Genomic DNA, 21,478 nt, shown 5'->3' with positions numbered 1-21,478 from the left:
AAAGGAAACACATTATTCAAGTAAATACACGTTAAAATAGTTAGAAGATAAAACCTTTGACCCAGACAGTCGGACACAAACACAGTTATTCGCCAAGACTGTTATTGAGCAATAAGTGTGTATTAGTTGACTTCAGGGCAGTGTATAGGGACACTGATTTTACATTAATTATGGTATATGTAACCCCTTATTAAATCACCACTCAAACACACACACATAGTCTCACACACTCATACACATGTCCTGTCACTGTTTCTCCCTGAACATTCCCTCCGCAGCTTGTATTGCTGCCTGTTTGAAAGCAGCTCAGTAATCCTGGATCAGAGAGCACAAAGGGCCCCAGAGTGCTGGTGATGTAAGCACTGTGTCCAGTGCTTACCCCACTGCTCTCCCCCTGTCCCAAATGCTGCCTGGGGGATGAGGTGGGACAGGGAGCAACATCCCTCTCGTGGCTGACCCTGAAGACTACAGATTAACACACAAACGGCAGGCTAACCGCAGCCTGTCTGCTCTGTCTCAGGGGCCTGCTGATGATGACCTGGGACACAGTGGGAAGGAGAAAGTGTTAACCAGCTCTCTGTAGAGGAATGTGGCTAAGCTGTGGGGAGTAGTGGATTGACTTGGCGTGACCAGGAGAACAGACTGAGGGACTTTTGCTGCCACGTTACTACATTCACTGTGCTTTATTCTTGGAAGGCCACGTTGCCTCAGGTGAGTATCACTGGGTAAACATTTACCTAGTAAACGCCTCTGGCAGCTTGTGATCTCACATGGGTGGCAGACTGTTTGCTGTTAAAATTTCAACTTTATACGACTGCGTATGCATTCTGCAGGAAACACAGTAAGTCTGTCAGTCGTGTACTACCTGAATGTTTTACCATCATAGGCACTACTGGCTTTGTTGTGTCATTTGACTGTATGGAAATGTCATTGCTCATTGTGTGTGTCTGTCAACATTTGAGTGTGTACCCTCTCAGGTCTCCACGGACTTGCTGCAGGACTCCAGTCACACCATGTTTGGTCTGAATGCCCACTTGAAGGGCTTCCTGGAGCAGGTGAACAGGCTGCAGGAGGCCAACCAGCGGCTGGAGGCCCAGATAGCCGACTGGAGTGTCAGGAGGTCCTCACGCTCTCAGGACTGGTCCCGACAGGAGCAGACTGTGAAAGAGCTCCGTGCCCAGGTCAGACTCATATATCTTGTGATTTTTAGTGATAAAATGATTCTGTAAGATTCAGTTAGAGCATTGAAAATTGCAGCTAGCATCTGTTTGCCAGATAAAGGTGCAGTGGGCATGCTACAGTATTATTTCCACCCAGGCTTTATGATCATACTGAGATTATGCTCCACTGCAACAGCTCAAGGCCATGTCAGCTGGCAGAGAACTGAAGCAGGTGTATATAATCAAACAGCAGTGACTTCAGTCAAAACAGAGTCACAGTCGATTACCAGTGTTGATGACAGCTGCATGTGACATCATGTGATAACCATGAAAGGGCTGTATTTTTCATAGGTGCAAACCTTATTGCTGGTTCTCTTAAATGGTAGTTTATTGATTAACAGCACCATGTAATGACAACTTTTTCACACTCATGAAGTTGTAGTTGGAACTTGATACAAGGACTGACAGTGTGTAGTGGCTAATCATGGATTTGAGGTTAATGCAGTTGCATAAAAAACCTCATGACTTCTGTTTTTACCTCAGCTGGTTCTACTTTATGTATGAAAACCTTTTCAAAGTCAAATTAATACTGAAACTCAGTTGTCATCAAGCTAAAGGAAAAGGAAAAGTTGACATTTCCGAGAAGCACTGCATGTTTGAACATGGATCAAATACTGTAAATACTGTATTTTAAGGGATCTGTATTTTGAAAAGTCACAAGATATTAGAATAATCTTTATTTATATATAGCACTTTTCAAAAAAATGTTACAAAGTGCTTCACAGGGCAATAAAAACAGAACAGATTACATTAATGAGCAATGTAGCAAAATATACACCAAAAAGCAGGTGCTCAGTTATTTCTGAGACCATGAGGTGAGAGATAACTCCACTTCAAACAAACTTGTTACACCTGGACTAGAGCCAGAGAGACACAGGAACGCAGACACACATACAGAAAGAATGCAAGACTCTTTATTACTTCAAAGGCCTTTCCATTTAGTTATGGTGATCTCACATGACTTGACTTGATGGTTTTCGACTGTTCTTTTAGTGTCACTCTCTGCAAGAATGCATGAGTAGGTGTCACTGACAATCATTTTAAAGATTGTTCCTGGTTGCATACCATGTCATCTAGCTCGTCTTTAAAGTTTTGCTGATGTTCCCACGTCTATGACAGACAAAAGATCAAACTCTGCAAGTCTTATTGTTCCACGGAATGCCTTGATGTTAACGTATAGGATTACTTTGCTATTTATATTCTTAACGACTGCTTTATGTTTTTTATTTACAGCACACACTTAATCATGTGTATTCAGCCAGTAAGACATTAAGCAGGTGATGTTGTCTGTGTCAGCGATTCACTGATCTCACAGGGGCTTAAAAGGGGGACAGGTGTTATGAATGTGTTGGAACCTGCACATGATGAGTGTATCATAATGTTTTTGCTATAAATGTTATGAAATATTCCATGTTATCTTTGGCTTTTCTTCGGCATGGGTGTGTCTTTCTCTAAAAGTATTGCACTCATAAGAAAACAAAATAAATAAGGGTGTGTGCATATTTGTGTGTGGTAGACGACAGGGAGCCACCTTTATGTGCTCTGATTTGTCTATTAGAACTGAAGAGTACTTTACATTTCACAATATCCAGATTTTGTCTAAACAGCAAAAATCAAGTGAAGCTGGAAAGAATTGTAAATTTTTGGTACTTTTTATAGAAGCATCTGTTCAATTTAGCCAATATTAATGCTAAACAAATAAATACATTAGTTCATTGGCTGTGTTGAAGACATTGGCTTTATTCCATGTATAGAATGTATATGTACATACTTGAGCACTGATTTATGCACTGAAGATTTGAGCACTGAATAGGTGAGAACAGATGCATACACTGAGTTGTTTTGAACATAGGTACAGTTGTTACACCTTCAATTTCAGTTTTCCAACAAATCAAGTAATCATCAAGTAATTTTGACTTGACATAGTAGGAAAAGCATAGGTGTTACTAATAACTGCTCTGTTCAAATGTCCCAGTAAGTCATGACAGTGTGACAGTGAGCCAGCATGCACAATACCAGGACCCTGAAACTGAAGCAGCTAAATGGAATTCAGCCATCATTCTTTTTAATACCTGTATTTTTCAAGTGATTTGGCATGTGACTAGCTTGTTTAAACATAAGGCCTTCATGCAAATGATTTATTTCATCAGAATATGTACAACATCTATAATACCATAGTGTTGCTTGAATCTGGCATGAATTTGGCTTTACAGTTATACATAAATTACGCTATGCCAGGAAGTTCTGTATCCTCCCTTTAAAGTTAATGAAAATATATTAGGTTAGGTTTGGTCCTTATAATACAAGCTTGCTTAGTTAGCTATTTTTATCAGTGTTATTATTATAATTGGAAGCTTTAATCACATAAACAGGAAATGTGCAGCTATGCTGAATTGTTTGTTAATATATAATTTAGAACAGTAATCTGGTGTGGACAAAATATTAGGAATATTTTGTCCACTCCATTAACATACTCAAGGGGAGCAAAATATTAGGAACACTCTAATATAATGCACTCCAGTACACCGCCACCCACTACAACCTCAATAATAAACATCAAATGAAATTATCACCTTTTGACAATGTCAACAAAAACTGAAAATGTGTAAGCTTTGTAAATGTATTAGATTGCACAGGTGTTCCTAATGAAGTGCTTGGTGAATGTACATAATCATTGCTGAAATAAAATGTGTCTTTTTTCCCAAAAGACATTTTGACTTGTCATAGAAGGAAATGCTCAGGCATAAATTATAAAATGAATGATGACTGAATACATTTAGCTGCTACAGTTTCAGAGTCCCGGTATTGTGCATGATGGCTCACTGTCTCACTGTCATGGCATATTGGGACATTTGAATATTACAGAGCCACCATTAATTTTATTACTAACACCTGTGCTTATACTACCATGACAAGGCAAAATGTCTGCTGCAGAAAAGGCATGATGAATTATTCTGAAGAGGTCTTACAACAAATATACAGTATATGACTGTGAAGGTTATTTTAATTATTATTATATAGGTCATATTTAATAAGATGGCATAACAACACTGGACATAATGTTTGAGATCGAATCAAACTAAAAGTACAGTATCTGTATGTAGTGATGTAAGACATACAGTACAAGCTATCTTTCATTGCTCATAAAAACATGAAATATTCAAAACTAGGGACATGTACAAAACAAGGAAATGTACCTCTCTGTCTTAGTCAAATGAAAAAAATGCATGCTGTTGTGGCACATTCCTTGATATAATACTATGTTATTGCATTTTTTGTTTTTGCCAGGTTGGTAAACTACTGATGGAGAATGCCCAGCTGGCATTACAGTCTGACAGCATGAAGTCCAGAGCTGCTGCCATCCAGGCCAGGTCAGCTGTATTTGGCTGTAGTTTTCCTGAAAGCTGTAAAACTTCTCACCTAATCAATACAGCCTATGGCTTATTGATTAGTATATTTGGCACAAAATCACATCACATAAACATATTACGACAGGCCTATAAAAACATCCCAATATAAGCATAGCTGTTGAAGAAATATGAAAGACTTCCTGTTTTCATCCCGCTGCAATGTTTACCCAGTCCTCTGTTATCTAACTCAGGCCAGTTCCCGCTCCTGTGAGCCAACCTGCATACAAATCCAGGCCGGGCTTTGTGCAGCGTCGGCACTTTCACTTATGTATTGATGCAGAGTGACACCGAGCCCCCCACCACCTCTCTCAGCACGCAAACACACACACATAAAGACACACACACACACACACACACACACACACACACATACACACCACCCCTCTGCTGTCACAGAGGTACATTAACCCCTGAAGGACAGTGGTGACACACTGCAGCTTGAAATAAATAGACCTGTTCTATTTATAGCTATGGGTCTCCTGACTGTCTGAGTGTGTCTGTGAGACTCTGGACTGTGTTTATGACACACCTAGGATGATGTCAAGGTCTCTTTATGTCCTTTTTACTTTTAGTAATGATTTCTGAAACACACAGCTTCACAGGTATGCACTTAAATGAGATCTTTCAGCTAAAACCACAATCTTAGTGCCCACACACACACTACCTAATGTTGGAATACCCTTTCAATCAAGTTTAACTGGAGATTTGGCACGACTGATGAACGTGTCAATACTTCAGTAAAATAAAAGCTTTCCACTGGACTTTGATCTACAGCACAGAATTTAAATAAATGTATTTTTGCCTATTATTGCCCTTGCCATGGCACCTTTTCCTCCCTTTGTTTATACAAGGTTAATATGTTATTGATGAATGTCATGGTTAAATGATTAACAATAAACATTGAGAATAATCCTCCCTTTTGACATCGTAGGTGTGAGGCAGAGGAGCATAACACCTGGTGTCTGGAGCAACAGGTGGCGATGCTCAGGGACTCAAAGAGGAAGGCAGAGCAGAGCAGCGTGACGCTGCAGGAGGAGCTTCGCCACTCCATGACAGAGCTGCAGGAGATGAACCAGGAGTTTGAGGTCACTAAATGTACTGCAAAGAACCGACATGACATCTTTTTGTCTCGGGCTCATTCTTTTACTCTCTTCCCACTCTCAAATTGAAACCTGCTCTTGCTTCAGTGACTCTGGGAGTAATTGGATAAGATTAGTTCCCCTTGATTAGTTCAAAAATATCAGGAAGAACATTGCAGGTACTCGCTAGGCAGCAGAATGCCTGGTCACCGTTATATTGCTATATCAAATATTGAATTATCATATTATTATTACTAATAATATGTAAACAGCATTTCAGTGTTGTAGCCGGTTGAGGTGGCACTAATTTTAATTTTTTTATATACTGTTCAATAGTGTCAATCTTAATAATGCATCATTTTATAAACTCTCTGTCTTAAACGTGCAAAATCTTAACCTGAACTTGAATCTATAGCTGTAAGATAAATATAGTGGAGTAAAAAGTACAATATTCCCCTTTGAAAAGTAGTGGAGTGTAAGTATAAGGTGGCATAAAATGGAAATACTCAAGTAAAGTAAAAATACCTCAAAATACTACTTAAGTACAGTACTTGAGAAAATGTACTGAGTTACTTTCCACCACCACAGTTTGGACACAAAGTCAGTGATTGACTTGAGGTGATTTAATGGACTGAGTTGTAAACTAATCAGCAGCAGGGGATGAGTTGGATCAGATGGTGAGAATGCTGCTGGACCCACACCTGTTAAAACCTGGTTTTAACATGTGACCTGTATCTGGATACATTATCTGAATAATGAGATCCTAATCATGGACCATGGACTTTTCAACAAATATGCACATCCCAGGTCATAGGAAGCAATGCGATGGACAGACATCATTCATTTTTTGCAAGGGAAGACTTATAGCTACTGCTACTACTTATAGCTTTTGATGTAATTGCTCAAACTAGCAGGAAGAGTTCCTGTAGCTGACCTTTCGATTGAATTTGCCCCTGGCTTCTGATCTGATCACAATGTGAGCCTGACCAATCACAGATGTGGTAGCTGATCTGATCACAATGTGTTATGCATGCATTTGCACTCTGAATTAACATGTGTTTTTCCTCATTGAGATAAGATATCCAGATGCAGATCACGTGTTAATGCAGGGTGTAAATGGGGTAATAGATCAAGTTTACTGGGAACATCTGCCATAAACTTAAACTTCTAATTCCTAAAAAGACACATAATAGTCAGTTGGTAGATGATGCTACAGCTGATAAGGTCTGTGCTAACCGCTTTGTCTAAACTATAAACCCTTAAACATTTCCTTTGATTCCTTTCGTCCCTTCACTCTGACCTCATCCCCCTCCTCCTCCCTCCTTCTCTTCATTTTCTCATTCCTGCTGACTAATACCTCCCTCCCTCTCTTCCACTGTCATCTCCTCCATACAAACACACACACCTGCTCACATACACACACACACACACATATGCACATATATAGGGGTCAATAACAGGTTCTTCTTTTTCTCCTGCCTCTGCATTGCGTGGACTGTCTTACAGCAACCCTCCACACACACACACACACACACACACACACACACACACACACACACACACACACACACACACACACACACACACACACATTTTTCTTTTCCTCTCTTTTTCTCCTTCCTGAACCTGAACCTTTTCATTCACAAATTAATCTCATCTCCCTTGTTGTCTTGTTTTTCTCTTGTATATCTCATTCTTTTCATCCTTTACAATCTTATCAACATCTTTCTGTCTTTCTCTCTCCTGCTCCCTCTCCCTTTCTCTCGCTCCCCCTCCCTCCCCCTCCTGCTCCCTCTGGTTGGCTGTTTGCAGGCAGCCCGGGCTCTGCAGCTGCAGCGGGCCGACTCCTGCGATGCTCTGTTAGCAACAACTACAGCAGCAGCAGCAACAGCAGGAGGGGAGGAAGAGGATGGCACAGGGATGGAGCTCACCCAGCTCCTCAACCGAATCAGAGCGCAGTGCGACCTGAGCAGACTTCCCAGCCCGGGCTCAAATCCACTCCCAGGCTCGGCCGGGCCTAGCCGCTCTGAAGCTGGAGCAGCAGCAGCATCAGCAACCCGAACACACGGAGCAGCTCTCAGTGAGGTACGCATCTCCTCCTGCATCTTTTCTCATCTTTTATTTTGCCTGTGCCTCTCTCATGTTGTCCTGGCCCACTGCCAACTAGACACACCCTCAAGACCAACTCCTGGTCCATAGGCAAAGCCAACTGATGTATATGCTTGACTGAAGTTAAATGGTTAGTGGAGTATTTGTTGACTATAGTGAAAGGTTTTATTTAGGATTATGACTCTCCCTGCTTCTTTGTACGTGTCTGCATATACCTTCTTGCAGGTTAGTGTTTGTGTGAATGTCTCTTCACTCTCTTCACCTAATGACTGTTACTGTTAATCTTACACACTGTTACAGTAGTGTGTTGCAACATACAGTCACTTACTCCACTATGTGAATGATCCCTGGTCTTCATTAAATATTTATGAGCCAAATTACAACCTGAGCATCCTCATCTCTCTTTCAGACATTTATCCTTTATCTTGAAACTGCAACATTTCTTATTTTTAACAAGGAGCACTTCTTCTGTGATTTTAGTCTAATTGGTCTCTTTTTTGTTGTTATTGGAAAAAGCGCAGTCTATCTGTCTTTTATTATGCCAGTGTTCCTGTGCCACAGCACGATGACTTTGGTCTGACAGCGACAATGAAGTGCCCCAGCCAAGGGCTGCAAGCTACCACAGAGCAGGTTTTATGAAATGCCGTTGTTTACATCAGACCCACTCTGTCTGTCCCACTAAAGTAACAGTTACACAATCCTGCAGTCAAAAGCCTGCGTGATGTCCATGATTATCATCAGTGATATTTCATTAGCTCCAACTCAAGCACCTAAAACATTAAATCTGTGTTTACTTGTTAATGCATCAGTAATATTATTGCTATATTATATATATATATATATATATATATATATATATATATATATATATGTATATATATATATATATATATATATATATATATATATATATATATATATATATATATATAATAAAACACTCTGACAGATTTAGCATAATGAATACTTTCACTTTTAATACTTTAAGTACATTTTGCTGGTAATACATGTGTACTTTCACTTAAGTAACATCTTGAATGCAGATCTTTTACCTATAACAGAGTATTTTTCCTTTCACTCATGTTAAGGGTCTGAACACTTTTACAACCACAAGGATGGAATAATAATTTCCTTGCCTTTGACATCCAACTTTATTTCCAATCCAATTTTATTTTATATATATAGATATATAATAAAAATATTTATATCTGAAACAGAAAATGAGAATCACTGGAGTAACAAATTAAACAGAAAATAACTTGAGTCATCTTTTGTTATTATTGTCATAACTGTGCTGAGACCACTTCACCACTTCAATGGGAAACACCTAACAGCTGTACAGTGTGTCAACACAGCTGGTACAGCTGTGTGTACACGCAGGCCCGGGTGTCTGCTCCGCTGTCTGTTTACTCCAAGTGAAACGCACACTACCAACAGTACCACCTGTGGCTGCTTCTCCTCTGACTGAGTGCCAGTGGGAAAGATCAGTTACCCACCCAGTGTGTCTATGTGAGGCAGCTGTACCTGATTCCCATCAGGCCTGTTTCATTTATCTTGAATAGATGTTAATTCCAAGAATCCACATATCATCAGCATTTATTTGTGCTAGAAAAACATTATTATAAAAGGTTGAAGATTTGTGTTTGATTAGGTGTGTGATGGTGTCTCTTTTACTGTCTGATCCCCCTCACCTCACTCAGGAGGAAGCAGCGTGGGCGCAGGTGAGCCTTGGCGGCACTGCACTGAGGGAGGCGCGGGCTGAGCTAGCTGAGGCCAGGAAGCAGTGGCACTCCCTCCAGGTGGAGATTGAGACCCTACATGCCTTGGTAAGAAAACACAATCACATATCATCATATATTACTGCAGTCAACTTCCTGACTATCACACTGATAACACTTCTTACATGGCAAGTGGCAGATTGCATGTGTTGACTTTGTAGAAGTGATAAGATAACGACTTAATGACAAGTTAAGAAAACAGAATATGTACATATTTGTAGAATATCATACAGCCACACCTACACTGTAAAGCTGCACAGACAGGACAGGATATTGGTGTTTTTTTCTGTTTTAGCCTATAACTACAAATTGCATATACTATAATATACTTTACATTCCTGCTAAGCATTTCATAAGAATACTGTGCCATAGGTTTTTACCTTCCAATCACCCCTTGGTTCCTATTAATTTTACTACAGTATGAAAACTATTTGCAGAAACTTGAAACAAGGCAGGACATCTAGGACAGCAAATATACATTTATTTCTTTATTGCTAAATCTAAAGATCCCCCCCAGTAAAAAAAATACTCTGCTTGGAATAATAATATGTGTCTAATATCTTTTTTCCTCTAAAAGACAATTACCTCCTAAAAACCTTTAAATTCCATCTATTTCTTTTCCCTCATTGAAAAATCCAGAATTGATAATATGCAAATATTGTTCATTTACATTATTGTTCAGTTTCACTGCTGGACTTTCACTGCTTTCCTCCTTCACTGAAAGCTTAAATTTTCCACATCACACTTGTGTAAATTGCATACTTGACCATGGTTAGCCTCAAAACTAGGTCTGCAACTAACGATTATTTTCATTATTGATTAATCTGTCAATTATTCTCTCAATTAATCGATTAGTTGTTTGGTCAATAAAATGTCTGAAAATGGTGAAAAATGTCCAAGATGACATCCTTAAATGTCTGGTTTTGTCCAGATCAACAGTCAACACAACCCAAAGATACTGATATGAACCCAAAGATATGACAGTTTACTGTCACAGTCAGAGGACTAAAGAAACCAGAAAATTTCAAATTTGAGAAGCTGAAGTCAGAGAATTTCAAATTAAAAAAAAAAAAAAGACTCAAAACGATTAATCGATTATCAAAATAGTTGGCAATTCATTTAATAGTTGGCAATTAATTGATTAATTGACTAATCTCATCAGGATCTAAACTAAGGCACATTTACACACACACACTCACACAATGCTGGCGCAGCCATCAGGAGCAATTTTGGGCCCAGTATCTTGCTCAAGGACACTACAACGTGTGGACTAGAAGAGCCAGGGATCGAACAGCCAATCTTCTGATTAGTGGACGCTCTACCTCCTCAGCCGCAGCCACCTGCTTTAAACTCCGTTTTTCAGTGAGCGCTGAAAAACTTTCCACTTCCAGCAGATTAATGTGAAAACAGTTTTTCAGTGTTAAACTCTGTGTACCTCATTCTGCACAGTGAAGCTCAAACATCCAAGTGAAGTAACAATAACGAAAACACATTTGTAAAGTTAAAAAGTTTATTTGAGTTAAGAGGACAAGTTGTCATTGTATTTTAGGACTGCATTTGCAAGTGGAGACTGTTTAGAAAATAGTCTGCAGTAATGTATAAGCAATTTGTAACTGGCTAAAACAAGCAAAACCACCCGTATAGTCCATTGAAACTGATAATGTAATAACTGTGCATAATATAATAATGTAATGTAATAATGTAATAGCATGTCTACAGCCATGCTAGCAGCTCTATTAGGCTGTACATTGGCACAGCGGTGCTTTGAATTAAATGCTCATCAGAGTGTTAGCTGCTATAAAGTTTATTACGCTCACCATCTTAGTTTAGTGTGTTAGCATGCTAACATTTGCTAATTAGCACGGAACAGGACTAAGGCTGATGGGAATGTCATTATTTTTACAGGTTTTTGCCCACAAACCAAAGCACTGGACAAATTAAAAATTTGATCTGATGATGGCACCAGAGGAAAAGTCAGGGGGTCACCAAAATGATTACAAGGCATCCAATAGAGGACATGGATGTCTGCACCAAATGTCATGACATCCATCCATTGCCATTCCTATAGCTAGGCCACTAGTGTGCCTAAGAAGTCATAATGTAATTAAGTAATGTAACCTGTCTGTAATATAAATAGTTGAGTGCATAATGTAACATTTTGAGTATATTGTAATAAGTTATTACATCATTTGCTGGTTATTATATGTTGATTTTGGTGGCAGTTTTTAAAATGAAAATGTAATACCTTGACACGTTTTATGATAACAAAGTAATACAATGAGTGCATATTAAGTCCATCTCACACCCACAACCTTGGTTTTGTACACCTAAAATCATGGTTGTCTCCATGTGGCTCAACACTCCAGGGACTTGGGTTCAATTCTCAGCAGCAGGGCCTCCAGCATGGATAGACCACGCTAACTAACACAACTGGCACTGTTGGCAGTGGGAAGTCAGTGAGGGATGATGTTCATGTTTTTTTAACTATTCATGTTTCTTTGAATTCAGTGTGGAGTTAGTTAATAACATAAAGATAACTGTCCAGTCATAATCTTAATAACTCCTTGCCTCCCGGTGTGCAGGAGAAAGGCCTGGAGAGCTCCCTGCAGAACACCCAACAGCTGTACTCAAACCAGCTGCAGGACCTTTCCCAGGTGATTGCTGGGCTGGAGAGTGAGCTGGAGCAGGTGAGGAGTGGTCTGGCCACCCAGCGCGAGCGCCACAGCCAGCTGCTCAACACCAAGATGAGGCTAGAGCGAGAGATTGCCACTTACAGACGTCTGCTGGAGCGTGAAGAGGGCAGGTGAGGGCAAGGGGCAGAGAACGGAATGGAAACAATAGAAGAACCAGGAAGGTTTAACTGGGATTTCCCAGAACACTGGGGTTGCGTCATCTTCACAGGCTGCAATTGTCAAGAATAACACATAGTCATACAACTTCTGAATACACTTTTAACACTTCACTGTGGAAAATGTAATTAAAAATAGAAAATAAAATATACACACATATACGTTATTATAAAGCATGCTATATATTAATGCAAAGACTGCCTAAAAAGCAGACTTTACACACACACACACCACTTGTTCACTGAGACAAGTAGACAGAAACGTCTTCATCAGTACTGAAGTTAACAAAATAATTTCTCAATCGTTTCATTTATATATAGCTGCCAAACATCCACTTTCATGTGTTCCTTTTAAAAAGACATCTTGTTAAAGCCCATTATTCTGGCATGGAACATGTACAGTCTATCTGTATAGAAACTGTAAATCCACAATAATTGCAGGTTGAGACATACTCAGACTGTAGTGTACGCCCAGGCAACGTAGTGACATGTATTAACAGTGATTGAAAATTGGCCAGAAATACCAGTCATTTTGCCTATACGAATGAAGAGAACAGCAAATTTAGTGAGGATGACAAACTTTCTGCCACTGATTCATAGCCTAAAAATCCAGCTCTGTCTTTAATCAGACATGATGATAGAAGAACGCAGACATTCGACCGGTCTTGTCTGGCCTCTTAACTTGTTCCCTGCCAGCACCAAGCTGTTTTATTAGGGAATATTCCATTGCTTTGCCATGGCCTTCAATTAGTTCCTTTGCAATTTAACACATTTGCTGCATCAACCATATGATTGCCATTTTATAGTTTGAGGAAGGTAATTTGGTTTTATGACTCTTGTAGAGGTTACAGACAGATTGAAGCACCGCCTATGGTTATCCCCATTTCTTTGGATTGCAGATGCTTGATCTGCAACTCTGCACTCTGACAGAGTGGATAGAAAGCAATCACTACTAAAGAGTCTTTCTTATTGAAGCATCTGTACACCACAAACATAAAACCACAAAGGTTTCTGGATTGTGAATATCTGGAAAAAGGCCAATGCAGTATACTCTTATATCATCTTTCAAGCATCCAAGGTCTTGTTCCGGTTGTGCATCTAGAGTTAATGTGTATTTGTTTGACAAAGACTCTTTTTTGCACCATATGAACTCATTTTGGCATTTGCTGATATTTTAGTAAAATTTTAAGACAAGCCTAAGAGTCTCTACCCATGCTAGAAGGTCTCTGAGGCTATACTTATAGGTACAGTGGTGCTTTGAGTTAAATGTTAACATCATTATGTTGAAATGCTCACAATGACAATGCTAACATGCTGATGTATAGCAGGTATAATGTTTACCATGTTCACCATCTTATTTTAGTGTGTTGTCACCAAAGTCACAAAAAAATCACCACACGAATGTCAATCTCATGGTGGCACTATAGGAAAAGTCAGGGCGTTGTGAAAGTCACTAGACTTCATCCTCTGGGGATCATGAATGTCTGCACAAAATTTCATGACAATCCATCCAATAGTTGCTGAGATATTTCAGTGTGGACCAAAGTAGTGGACCAACTGGCCAACAGACAGACAGACAGCTGAAAAAGGTTGCAGAGAAAATTTCCTAACAGAAAATACTGATGCAGTAAAACACCCTGAAAACTTCACTGGATAAATAAAGATCAAACTTTTTCAGTGTATCCAGTCAGATTTTTTCAAATTTAGGTCATGATTGGCATCATTTCCTGTAAAGAATCTTGCAGAGCTGTCTGTCTTGGGGTATCCCTGACATGCCCTATCCTGCATAATTGATGTAGGAGGATTATTCTCACAATACTCTTGCACAAAGTAAAATATGAGGCACGCACTTCTGCCAGGTAAGTTCACTGATGTGTTGTAGATGTGGCAGATTAGGTTTTTCTCCTTTCTTCTGGCCCACTAAATTGTCACCAGGCTGGATTCAATGATTCAGCTCTGCGCTGATTACTAGGCAGCGCCCTTCAGCACTATATCTAGGCAGGTGACCACTCCTCAGATGGACATGTGCACCTCTGCCTCTTTCTGGAGCCTGATTTCCATGTGGCCGGCATGTGCACAGTCTGGCGTATGTCTGCCGTGATTGCTTACAATCCGGTCTTCCGGCAATTGTTAGCGTGGTCTGCTCTTCTCCCGGCTGCAGACCCAGAGTATTATTGCCTCGCTTCAAGCCTTTGTTTAACACTGTCGTTTGTGTGTCAAGTGATTGAGCTGCGTCTTTGCGGCTCTCCCCCTCCTGCTGCTGGGAGGAAGCTGCGCCTTCACTCTCTTTGGTAATTTTGAAGCCAGGCTGTGCCCTACGGTGGAGGGGCCTGTCCAAACACCCGGCCCCCACTCCCTGAATAACTGCTGTTCTGTCTATCTAAGTATCTACATCTCTACATCAGCTGGTTTTGTCTCTATGGCTGTTTTGTGTCTACGTCTCTATGCCTCTACTCTGCAGGCGTCGTCTGTAGATCAACTGGTTTTGCTTTTATTGTTTTTGTATGTTGTATCCTCTCTTTGGTCAACTGGGTGTGTGTGTGGTGTGTGTGTGCATTTTTTTTTATTTTAGTTGACCATTGTGGTGGCACTTATTTGTTGTGTGCTCCCCTTTCCCCGTTCCCCACACTGCTTGATTTTGCCAATTTATTGAGTTGCTAATTTGTATTTTTAAGTATGGAGACCTGCTTGTCTTTTTTTTTTTTAAATGAATATTATTAATAAAATTTATATCTTTTTTTGGAATCACGTCTCAGTCCAGTGTTTGGCAAGCCTGTGTGACCTTTCTTTTTTTGGGTGCCAAAATGGTTAAGACTCAAGAATTTCCTTGAGGTGAAATTGGTGGCGTAGTTAAAAAAAAAAAAACCCTGCTCTTGCTTCATTCTTGGCGTAGTTGGCAGCATAATAATAATAAAAAAAACAACTCCCCAGCTCTTGCTTCATTCTTGGCGTAGTTGGCAGCATAATAATAAAAAAAAACAACTCCCCAGCTCTTGCCTCATTCTTGGCGTAGTTGGCAGGATAACAAGTGAAAAAAACTCTCCCACTCTTGCGACACAGACATTCCACACAGACCATTTGAACTGTCTTCATGTTGTAGATGTTGGACTCACAGTTGTCAAAATGCAGTGGCACAGCTTGGTGGACAGCATAGAAGATGGAGATTTTAGTTCATGAACACCCTCCGGTGTACCTTCCCAAAGGCAACTAAGGCTTGTCTGATCTGGTTGTGTGCTTCAAGATCAAGGTTTCAGTCCTTTGAGAGAATATAGCTCAAATATTTGACTGACAAAACTATTGTCAGAGGGCTATGGTCAGTGGTGGAGACAGGAATGGTGGCCACTTCTGTTAGGGTGGTGTTGGCAGACCGTCCCATCCTGGTACAGGCTCAGCCTCAGACTGGCCAGCAGATAGACTGAAAGTCTTTTAGAGTTTGGACTATAAGAGCACAGGGCCTGGTGGTTGATTGGAGCCTCCTGATATTTAATGCATGTATTCCCTCTGAGAGTGGTATCAATCTTCTCATCTAGCTCTTGGCAAGAAAGGGAGTAATTGTATTTCCCAAAACATCAAACTATTGCTTTAACAAAGACACAAGCACGCATGCATACATACAATCCAACTTTGGGTGTCGTGCCTGCAGGTACATGGGCCGTAATGGGCAGCCAATGAGTTTGCGGCCCTGGAGGTCTTCTGTGGTGAAGCCGAAGGAAAACGGGCTCGAGAACGACTTCAGTGACCTTGCTATTACTCCAGACGAACCCAAGTCAGAGCCCCTGCCTGAAATCCCTTCACTCCTCCCAGCAGACAATGGGCTAAAGAAAAGCTCGATACTCCATAGACAGCAAAGCCTTGTGATACTCACAGGTGAGACAAACAGACACACACACCCTCATCACAGTCGTATCTTGTCATGATTCATCATTAATGTCTTCTCACAGAGCCAGAGCAAGATAAAGACTTGCCCATCTCCACTGTGAAGACTCAGGAGATTCTTCAGGGCAATGTGGTGCGGGAGAGCGCAGAGGGTCATGGCACCATTGAGTAAGTATTGATCTTTTTGCCCCCCATTGACCTGTAGTCAGCACCTCTGGTTCAATCTGAAATGTAGGCATTTTCTAGCAGGAAGCACCAACAGCATCACTTGCTGCTTTTTTGACTGTGAAACAACATAGTTTTGTGCTTGCTTAATCTCCTGAAGCCTTAACACCTCTCAGATACACCTCTTAAACTTTGACTCAGTAAGTATTTTATTGACTCATGAGTCTCAACAAGACAATTATCTATGTCCTCTGCACCCTGGCGACGTCACGTCTGGTCCAGCAGACAAGATGTACAAACCCTAAAAGGAATTACCTTTATATGTTGAACAAGTTTCGATAAAAACATTAAGTTGGCTGCTCAGGTTCCCATGAGTAATTCATCATAGTGCTGCATGGGAATTTTCCTCCTTTAATGGCTTTTGTTTGATGTGGAGATGGTCTGGCATGGAGTCTTCAGGGTGTGGCATCTGTTATTATTGGAGGAGACATGGGTGGAATACTTTGTTCATGCTTCAGGTATTACCAGCCCCATGCACACATCCACAAAGTGACACACACACACACACACACACACACACACACACACACACACACACACACACACTTGCATAATGTCCACAAAGAGCCTCACACAAACCCAGTGACTCTGCCAGCCCAGGAGCATGCATTTACAGTGTGTTCTCACCAACTCTGTTGTTTCATCAAAAGATGTGTTCATTTTCTAAACTTCCCTTCCAAAAATGAGGATAATTAGGTTAGTTGACATTAGGCTTGACAGGGTGCTGTGGTATGTTTGTGCAATTTGTTAATGCTGTTTAATTAGATGAGGCCTCTTCCTATTGTCCTATATAACGATTATCAGATTAGATTAATGAGGCAGAATATTGGCTTTTGTCTTTTAGCTGTGATTGACAGATAGTATAAGTCACTCTTAATAAATCACTTTATTGAATCTTTACTGATATCAGTGAGCTTTGTTGGCCAGCCCACTAACAAGAGGCATTATTCTATTAAAAATATTCCAGTTAGATATTTATTGATGCTCTATGATTGATGAAGTTGGTTTGCTATAATGTAGAAAGATTTGTACAAAGATACGGCATCAAGACAGGTATTGGTGGAACCAGTGTTAGTTAGCTGAATGCCCCTCAAAACATTAAAACTTCCTCACAGGCCTGTGCACTTCTAAATATTTATAATGTCCTCATGTTGTTTACATCCCACCCTTAGTCTAAAGCCATGGTGAAACAGCAACACAACATTTTTCCAGTCACTGATGTTTCTTAACCCACTGCAAATGCCGTCAACTGGTTACAATGAATAGTAGATATGCTCTTTATGGTTCATTGTTGTTGTACTTCTCACAGGAAAGAGTGCAACACATTGTGAGCCAAACTACTGTACTTTGATGTGAACTGTGTTGCTCGTAGTGAGAAAGCCACAGAGGATATAGGGCTTTTAAGTGTCTTTTCAGCCTGTTTTCAGCAAAAAAACAAAACAAAACAACACTCATTCAACAGGAGTGCTACTTCCCCAGCATCAAATGGCAGACAGACAAAGTTAGCAACTAGCAGTTGGTGAAGTCCAAAACACAGCTAAAACAAGAATGAATCAGGTGGCCAGAAACACGACTCTAAATGAATACTAATGTTGCTTTGTCTGCTAGATGCGTAAACAGGCAACTGTTTGTTAATGCAAATACCATATCAACTTTAGAAGGTGATAATAAGCCAGTGTCGTTTTTACAGCTTGTTGCACTGCCCCCAAGTGGCCAAAAAGTCAGTTAATGCAGATTTAAGGCCACATTGTAACTAACATCTACCACATTAGTTTACTAACATCTAAATCTCACATGGCAAATGTGTTTTGGCCCATTTGTTGTCCACCTTTGAGTCTCATAAGAGCCCAACAAGTACTCCTCGTGATTCTCAAACCCACCCCCTCACACCCATGATTATCTATTATTTTTTGTATGACACATTTGCAATCTGCATTTGTCTGGTCACAGCATGTAACAGAGAGAGAGAGCTGCATCATTTTTAATTTAATTTGGTTGGTCAGGAAGAAATCCAAGGTCCTGATCAACAGTGAGTCTATTCAGTGCCAGACTGGTCACATCTTATTACAACTGAAGTTCATTTTTTGTCACATATCTCTTATACCAGGCCACATTTAAGACAACTCAAGCTTTATGTGCTGTTGTTCAGTACTAAGTTCTCTCCCTTGCTGCCCCCTAGTGTCACTGTGCACTGAATTTATCAGCCGGATTCAACCAGTTGTATTACAAAAAAAAGAATAAATGAATTAACTATTTATTTATTTTTGTGTCATGCCAGTGTAAACACCCAAAGCACATGGGATTGCATGGCATACAATAATAATATAAATGAATAAATAAAGCCTTCCAGCAGTTGACATTGACTTTAAAAAGAAAATAGAGACGTACAAAGTAAAAACCGCCTGTACAACAAATTTTTTTCTTAACAGTCATGCATTGTTCAAATAATCTGATAATGCATCCTGTGACATTCATCATGTATCATCACCATCTTTCATTGCCACCTCTATCCTACCAGAACAGAGAAGATTGACAAGGTGATAAAGCAGTGGGAGGGCTCATTCTTCAGAGGGAATCCTAAGCTCAGGAAGAAGTCTGTGTCGCTGCGCTTTGACCTGCACATGGCCGCAGCAGATGAGGGGTGTGCCCAGACTAAACAGGACAGCCTCCCAGACGTGGAGGTGCGTCTCATCATGAAGAGATCACGCAGCATCCCAACTATCACACAGTAACTCTGTTGGTGGTTGGACCGAGTCAACACTGGTTTCCCCTGTTGCAGCTGTCTGTGGTAACACTGGTGATGTGTCATTAACATCTGGGTTATTACCATCCCGTTATGCTTGATATGAATTTCAATTTACATCATTCATAAATATCCTACTCAAAACTTTGCATCACAACTGATTTTTCTCAAATCAAATCTTCACTCTGGCAGGATAAGCATCACCCATCGGGCTTTTGTGCTAATCTAATGGGGCCATTTTTATAGAGTATACAATATAGCAGACCTACATTCACTACATTACACAGGATAACAGTTTAATGTAAACATATTTCTCCATCATCATTCTAGATGAAGAAAAAGTGTGTGTCATTCTTTCAGTATGAGGTCACAGGTCAAAAGAGATTATATCGACTATATGACTCAGTTTAACTACAGCATTTAATTCTAATTAACACTTGGTACAGGTGGCTGAGTGCAGAGATAGATGGAGATAAATGGAAGCGAGGAGTCACAGAGCTCTATGACCTGATGGGGACTATTTGAGGGTGGATTATTTTGTAGTTTTTCTGTAAGGGACTGTATGAAAATGATTAGTCTCAGAAGTTATTAGACTCAGAAATTTTGGGGGGAGAGTGTAACATCATTTGTCAGTATCATACAGCAGCTCGCACCTTCACTTTATTCTGCATCTTAACAGAAGGCAGAACTACAGTAAAATAAAGTGTCTTTAAAAATGTAAATGTGCCATATAAAACGACAGTGACAGTAATTTGGGCAATTGCTCATTCAACTTCTATGTGAAAATGATTATTCCATTAACATATTAAAGGGAAACTTAGGTATTTTTCAACATCTTTTTCCCATCTTTTTGTGTCTAAGTGACTAATGGGGACAACAATTTTTGAAATTGGTCCAGTATTGAGCGAGAGCGCTTCAGCTAGCAGTAGCGAAACAGGCTGTAATGTAATCTGGATAAATATTCAGCCATGACAGAGTTGGAGAGAGGAGTGCTGGGAGGAGTTTGTTGTGTTGGAGTACAGAAAGCATAGCTTAGTGTTATCTAAAAAGATTTTCAAAGTCATGGCTGAATATTTAGCTGTTTTCGACAAGAACTCAACTCTCACAAGATTTCTCACCAATACTTCTTGAGTGAGACTTGGTTAGACACAGTAAAGAACAGACTGGATCAAGCGAAAGGTAAAGAAAAAAGTTTTATTTCTCTGTGGGGTCCTTTCCGTGATGTTGTCAGAAACTTATAATAACAATCTGAGCCTGCCAGTGGCAAAAACAACTAGTTTTAGTGGACATACATTGACGGGGCCATGAGGGTTGAACGTTGAAAAATACCAAAGTTTCCTTTAAGATTTAATTTGGAATACACCATCTTAATATCTTTGTGCACTCTCAGTTATTAATGGCAATATCAATTGTATTAATTCAATATTACATTGAGACATTGTCGGGAGGGTGTTGCAATTTACCTTCTAGTCAATGGAAGGGTCAAATACAAATATTAATAACACTGGAGAGGGCTTTGTTTTGTTTTTTTAAAGTGAAACATAATGTTCATCCCCCCTCCCCACCCCAATAACTTTCATACAGTCCCTAAATACTTGCACTGCAGACATATACAGCACTTAGAAGAACATCAGCACTGAGAGGTATTCAGAATGTGTGTACTTTGAGGGTCTTTTGTTATTGCAGTTTATTCTCTATGTGGAGAAAAAAAATCTTGCGGCTCATACTGATAATGTAGGCTATATTTTACGAAGCATTATCTAAAATAAACTGCTCACTGTGATCTTATTAGCAGTGAGGCTCAGAGCACTCATCATGTCTCCGAGAATTTAGATTCCCCGTCTTAACCAGAGGAGGGCAGTATTTGTAAATAGTTAACACTGCAGTGTATATTTAATGCTGAACTGTGTAACACATGCTATCTGTTACACCTTAAAATAAGAGTTTTTATGCTAAGTTTTGAGTCGGCACCAAAGATATTGAAAATAAGAAATGGACCATTGTGCATTGCATTTAGGTGCCTGAGAATATGTTGAGAATATTTAAAGATATTATCTATGCAGTTCTGTGCTTGATTTTGCTTTGCTTCATGAAGCACACTCTTCATTTTGGGAGCTCTGTAACTTCAGAATGAAGTATTATGCTTTTATCTAACAATTTATCATTTAAAATAAAAAAAAAATGCAGACT

The 21,478-nt window shown here is 39.9% G+C and overlaps 1 protein-coding gene across 2 annotated transcripts; it reads left to right on the top strand.

Moving 5' to 3' along the window:
• Positions 1-188: 188 nt before the first annotated feature.
• Positions 189-21,466, top strand: krt222 (keratin 222). 2 transcript variants are annotated; one of them, XM_067584345.1, is made up of 10 exons: positions 189-711; positions 978-1,181; positions 4,509-4,591; positions 5,562-5,715; positions 7,522-7,794; positions 9,519-9,644; positions 12,179-12,399; positions 16,088-16,311; positions 16,386-16,488; positions 19,064-21,466. In XM_067584345.1, exons 2-10 carry the CDS (start codon positions 1,014-1,016, stop codon positions 19,275-19,277), a joined length of 1,566 nt encoding a protein of 521 aa, XP_067440446.1. In that variant the 5' UTR covers positions 189-711; positions 978-1,013; the 3' UTR covers positions 19,278-21,466. The 2 variants fall into 2 exon arrangements, with proteins under 2 accessions (XP_067440446.1, XP_067440447.1); XM_067584346.1 differs by lacking the exon at positions 189-711 and having other exon boundaries at positions 840-1,181.
• The last annotated feature ends 12 nt before the right edge of the window (positions 21,467-21,478 follow it).

This window comes from Thunnus thynnus, chromosome 3 (genome assembly GCF_963924715.1).
Source record: "Thunnus thynnus chromosome 3, fThuThy2.1, whole genome shotgun sequence".
In the NCBI taxonomy this organism is placed as follows: Eukaryota; Metazoa; Chordata; class Actinopteri; order Scombriformes; family Scombridae; genus Thunnus; species Thunnus thynnus.
This window is presented reverse-complemented; position numbering and strand designations above follow the sequence as displayed.

Coding starts and splice junctions, on each gene's coding strand:
- krt222 (XM_067584345.1), top strand. CDS start 1,014: ATGTTTGGTCTGAATGCCCACTTGAAGGGCTTCCTGGAGCAGGTGAAC. Junction 16,312..16,385: donor AAGCCTTGTGATACTCACAG/GTGAGACAAACA, acceptor GTCTTCTCACAG/AGCCAGAGCAAGATAAAGAC. Junction 16,489..19,063: donor GAGGGTCATGGCACCATTGA/GTAAGTATTGAT, acceptor CTATCCTACCAG/AACAGAGAAGATTGACAAGG.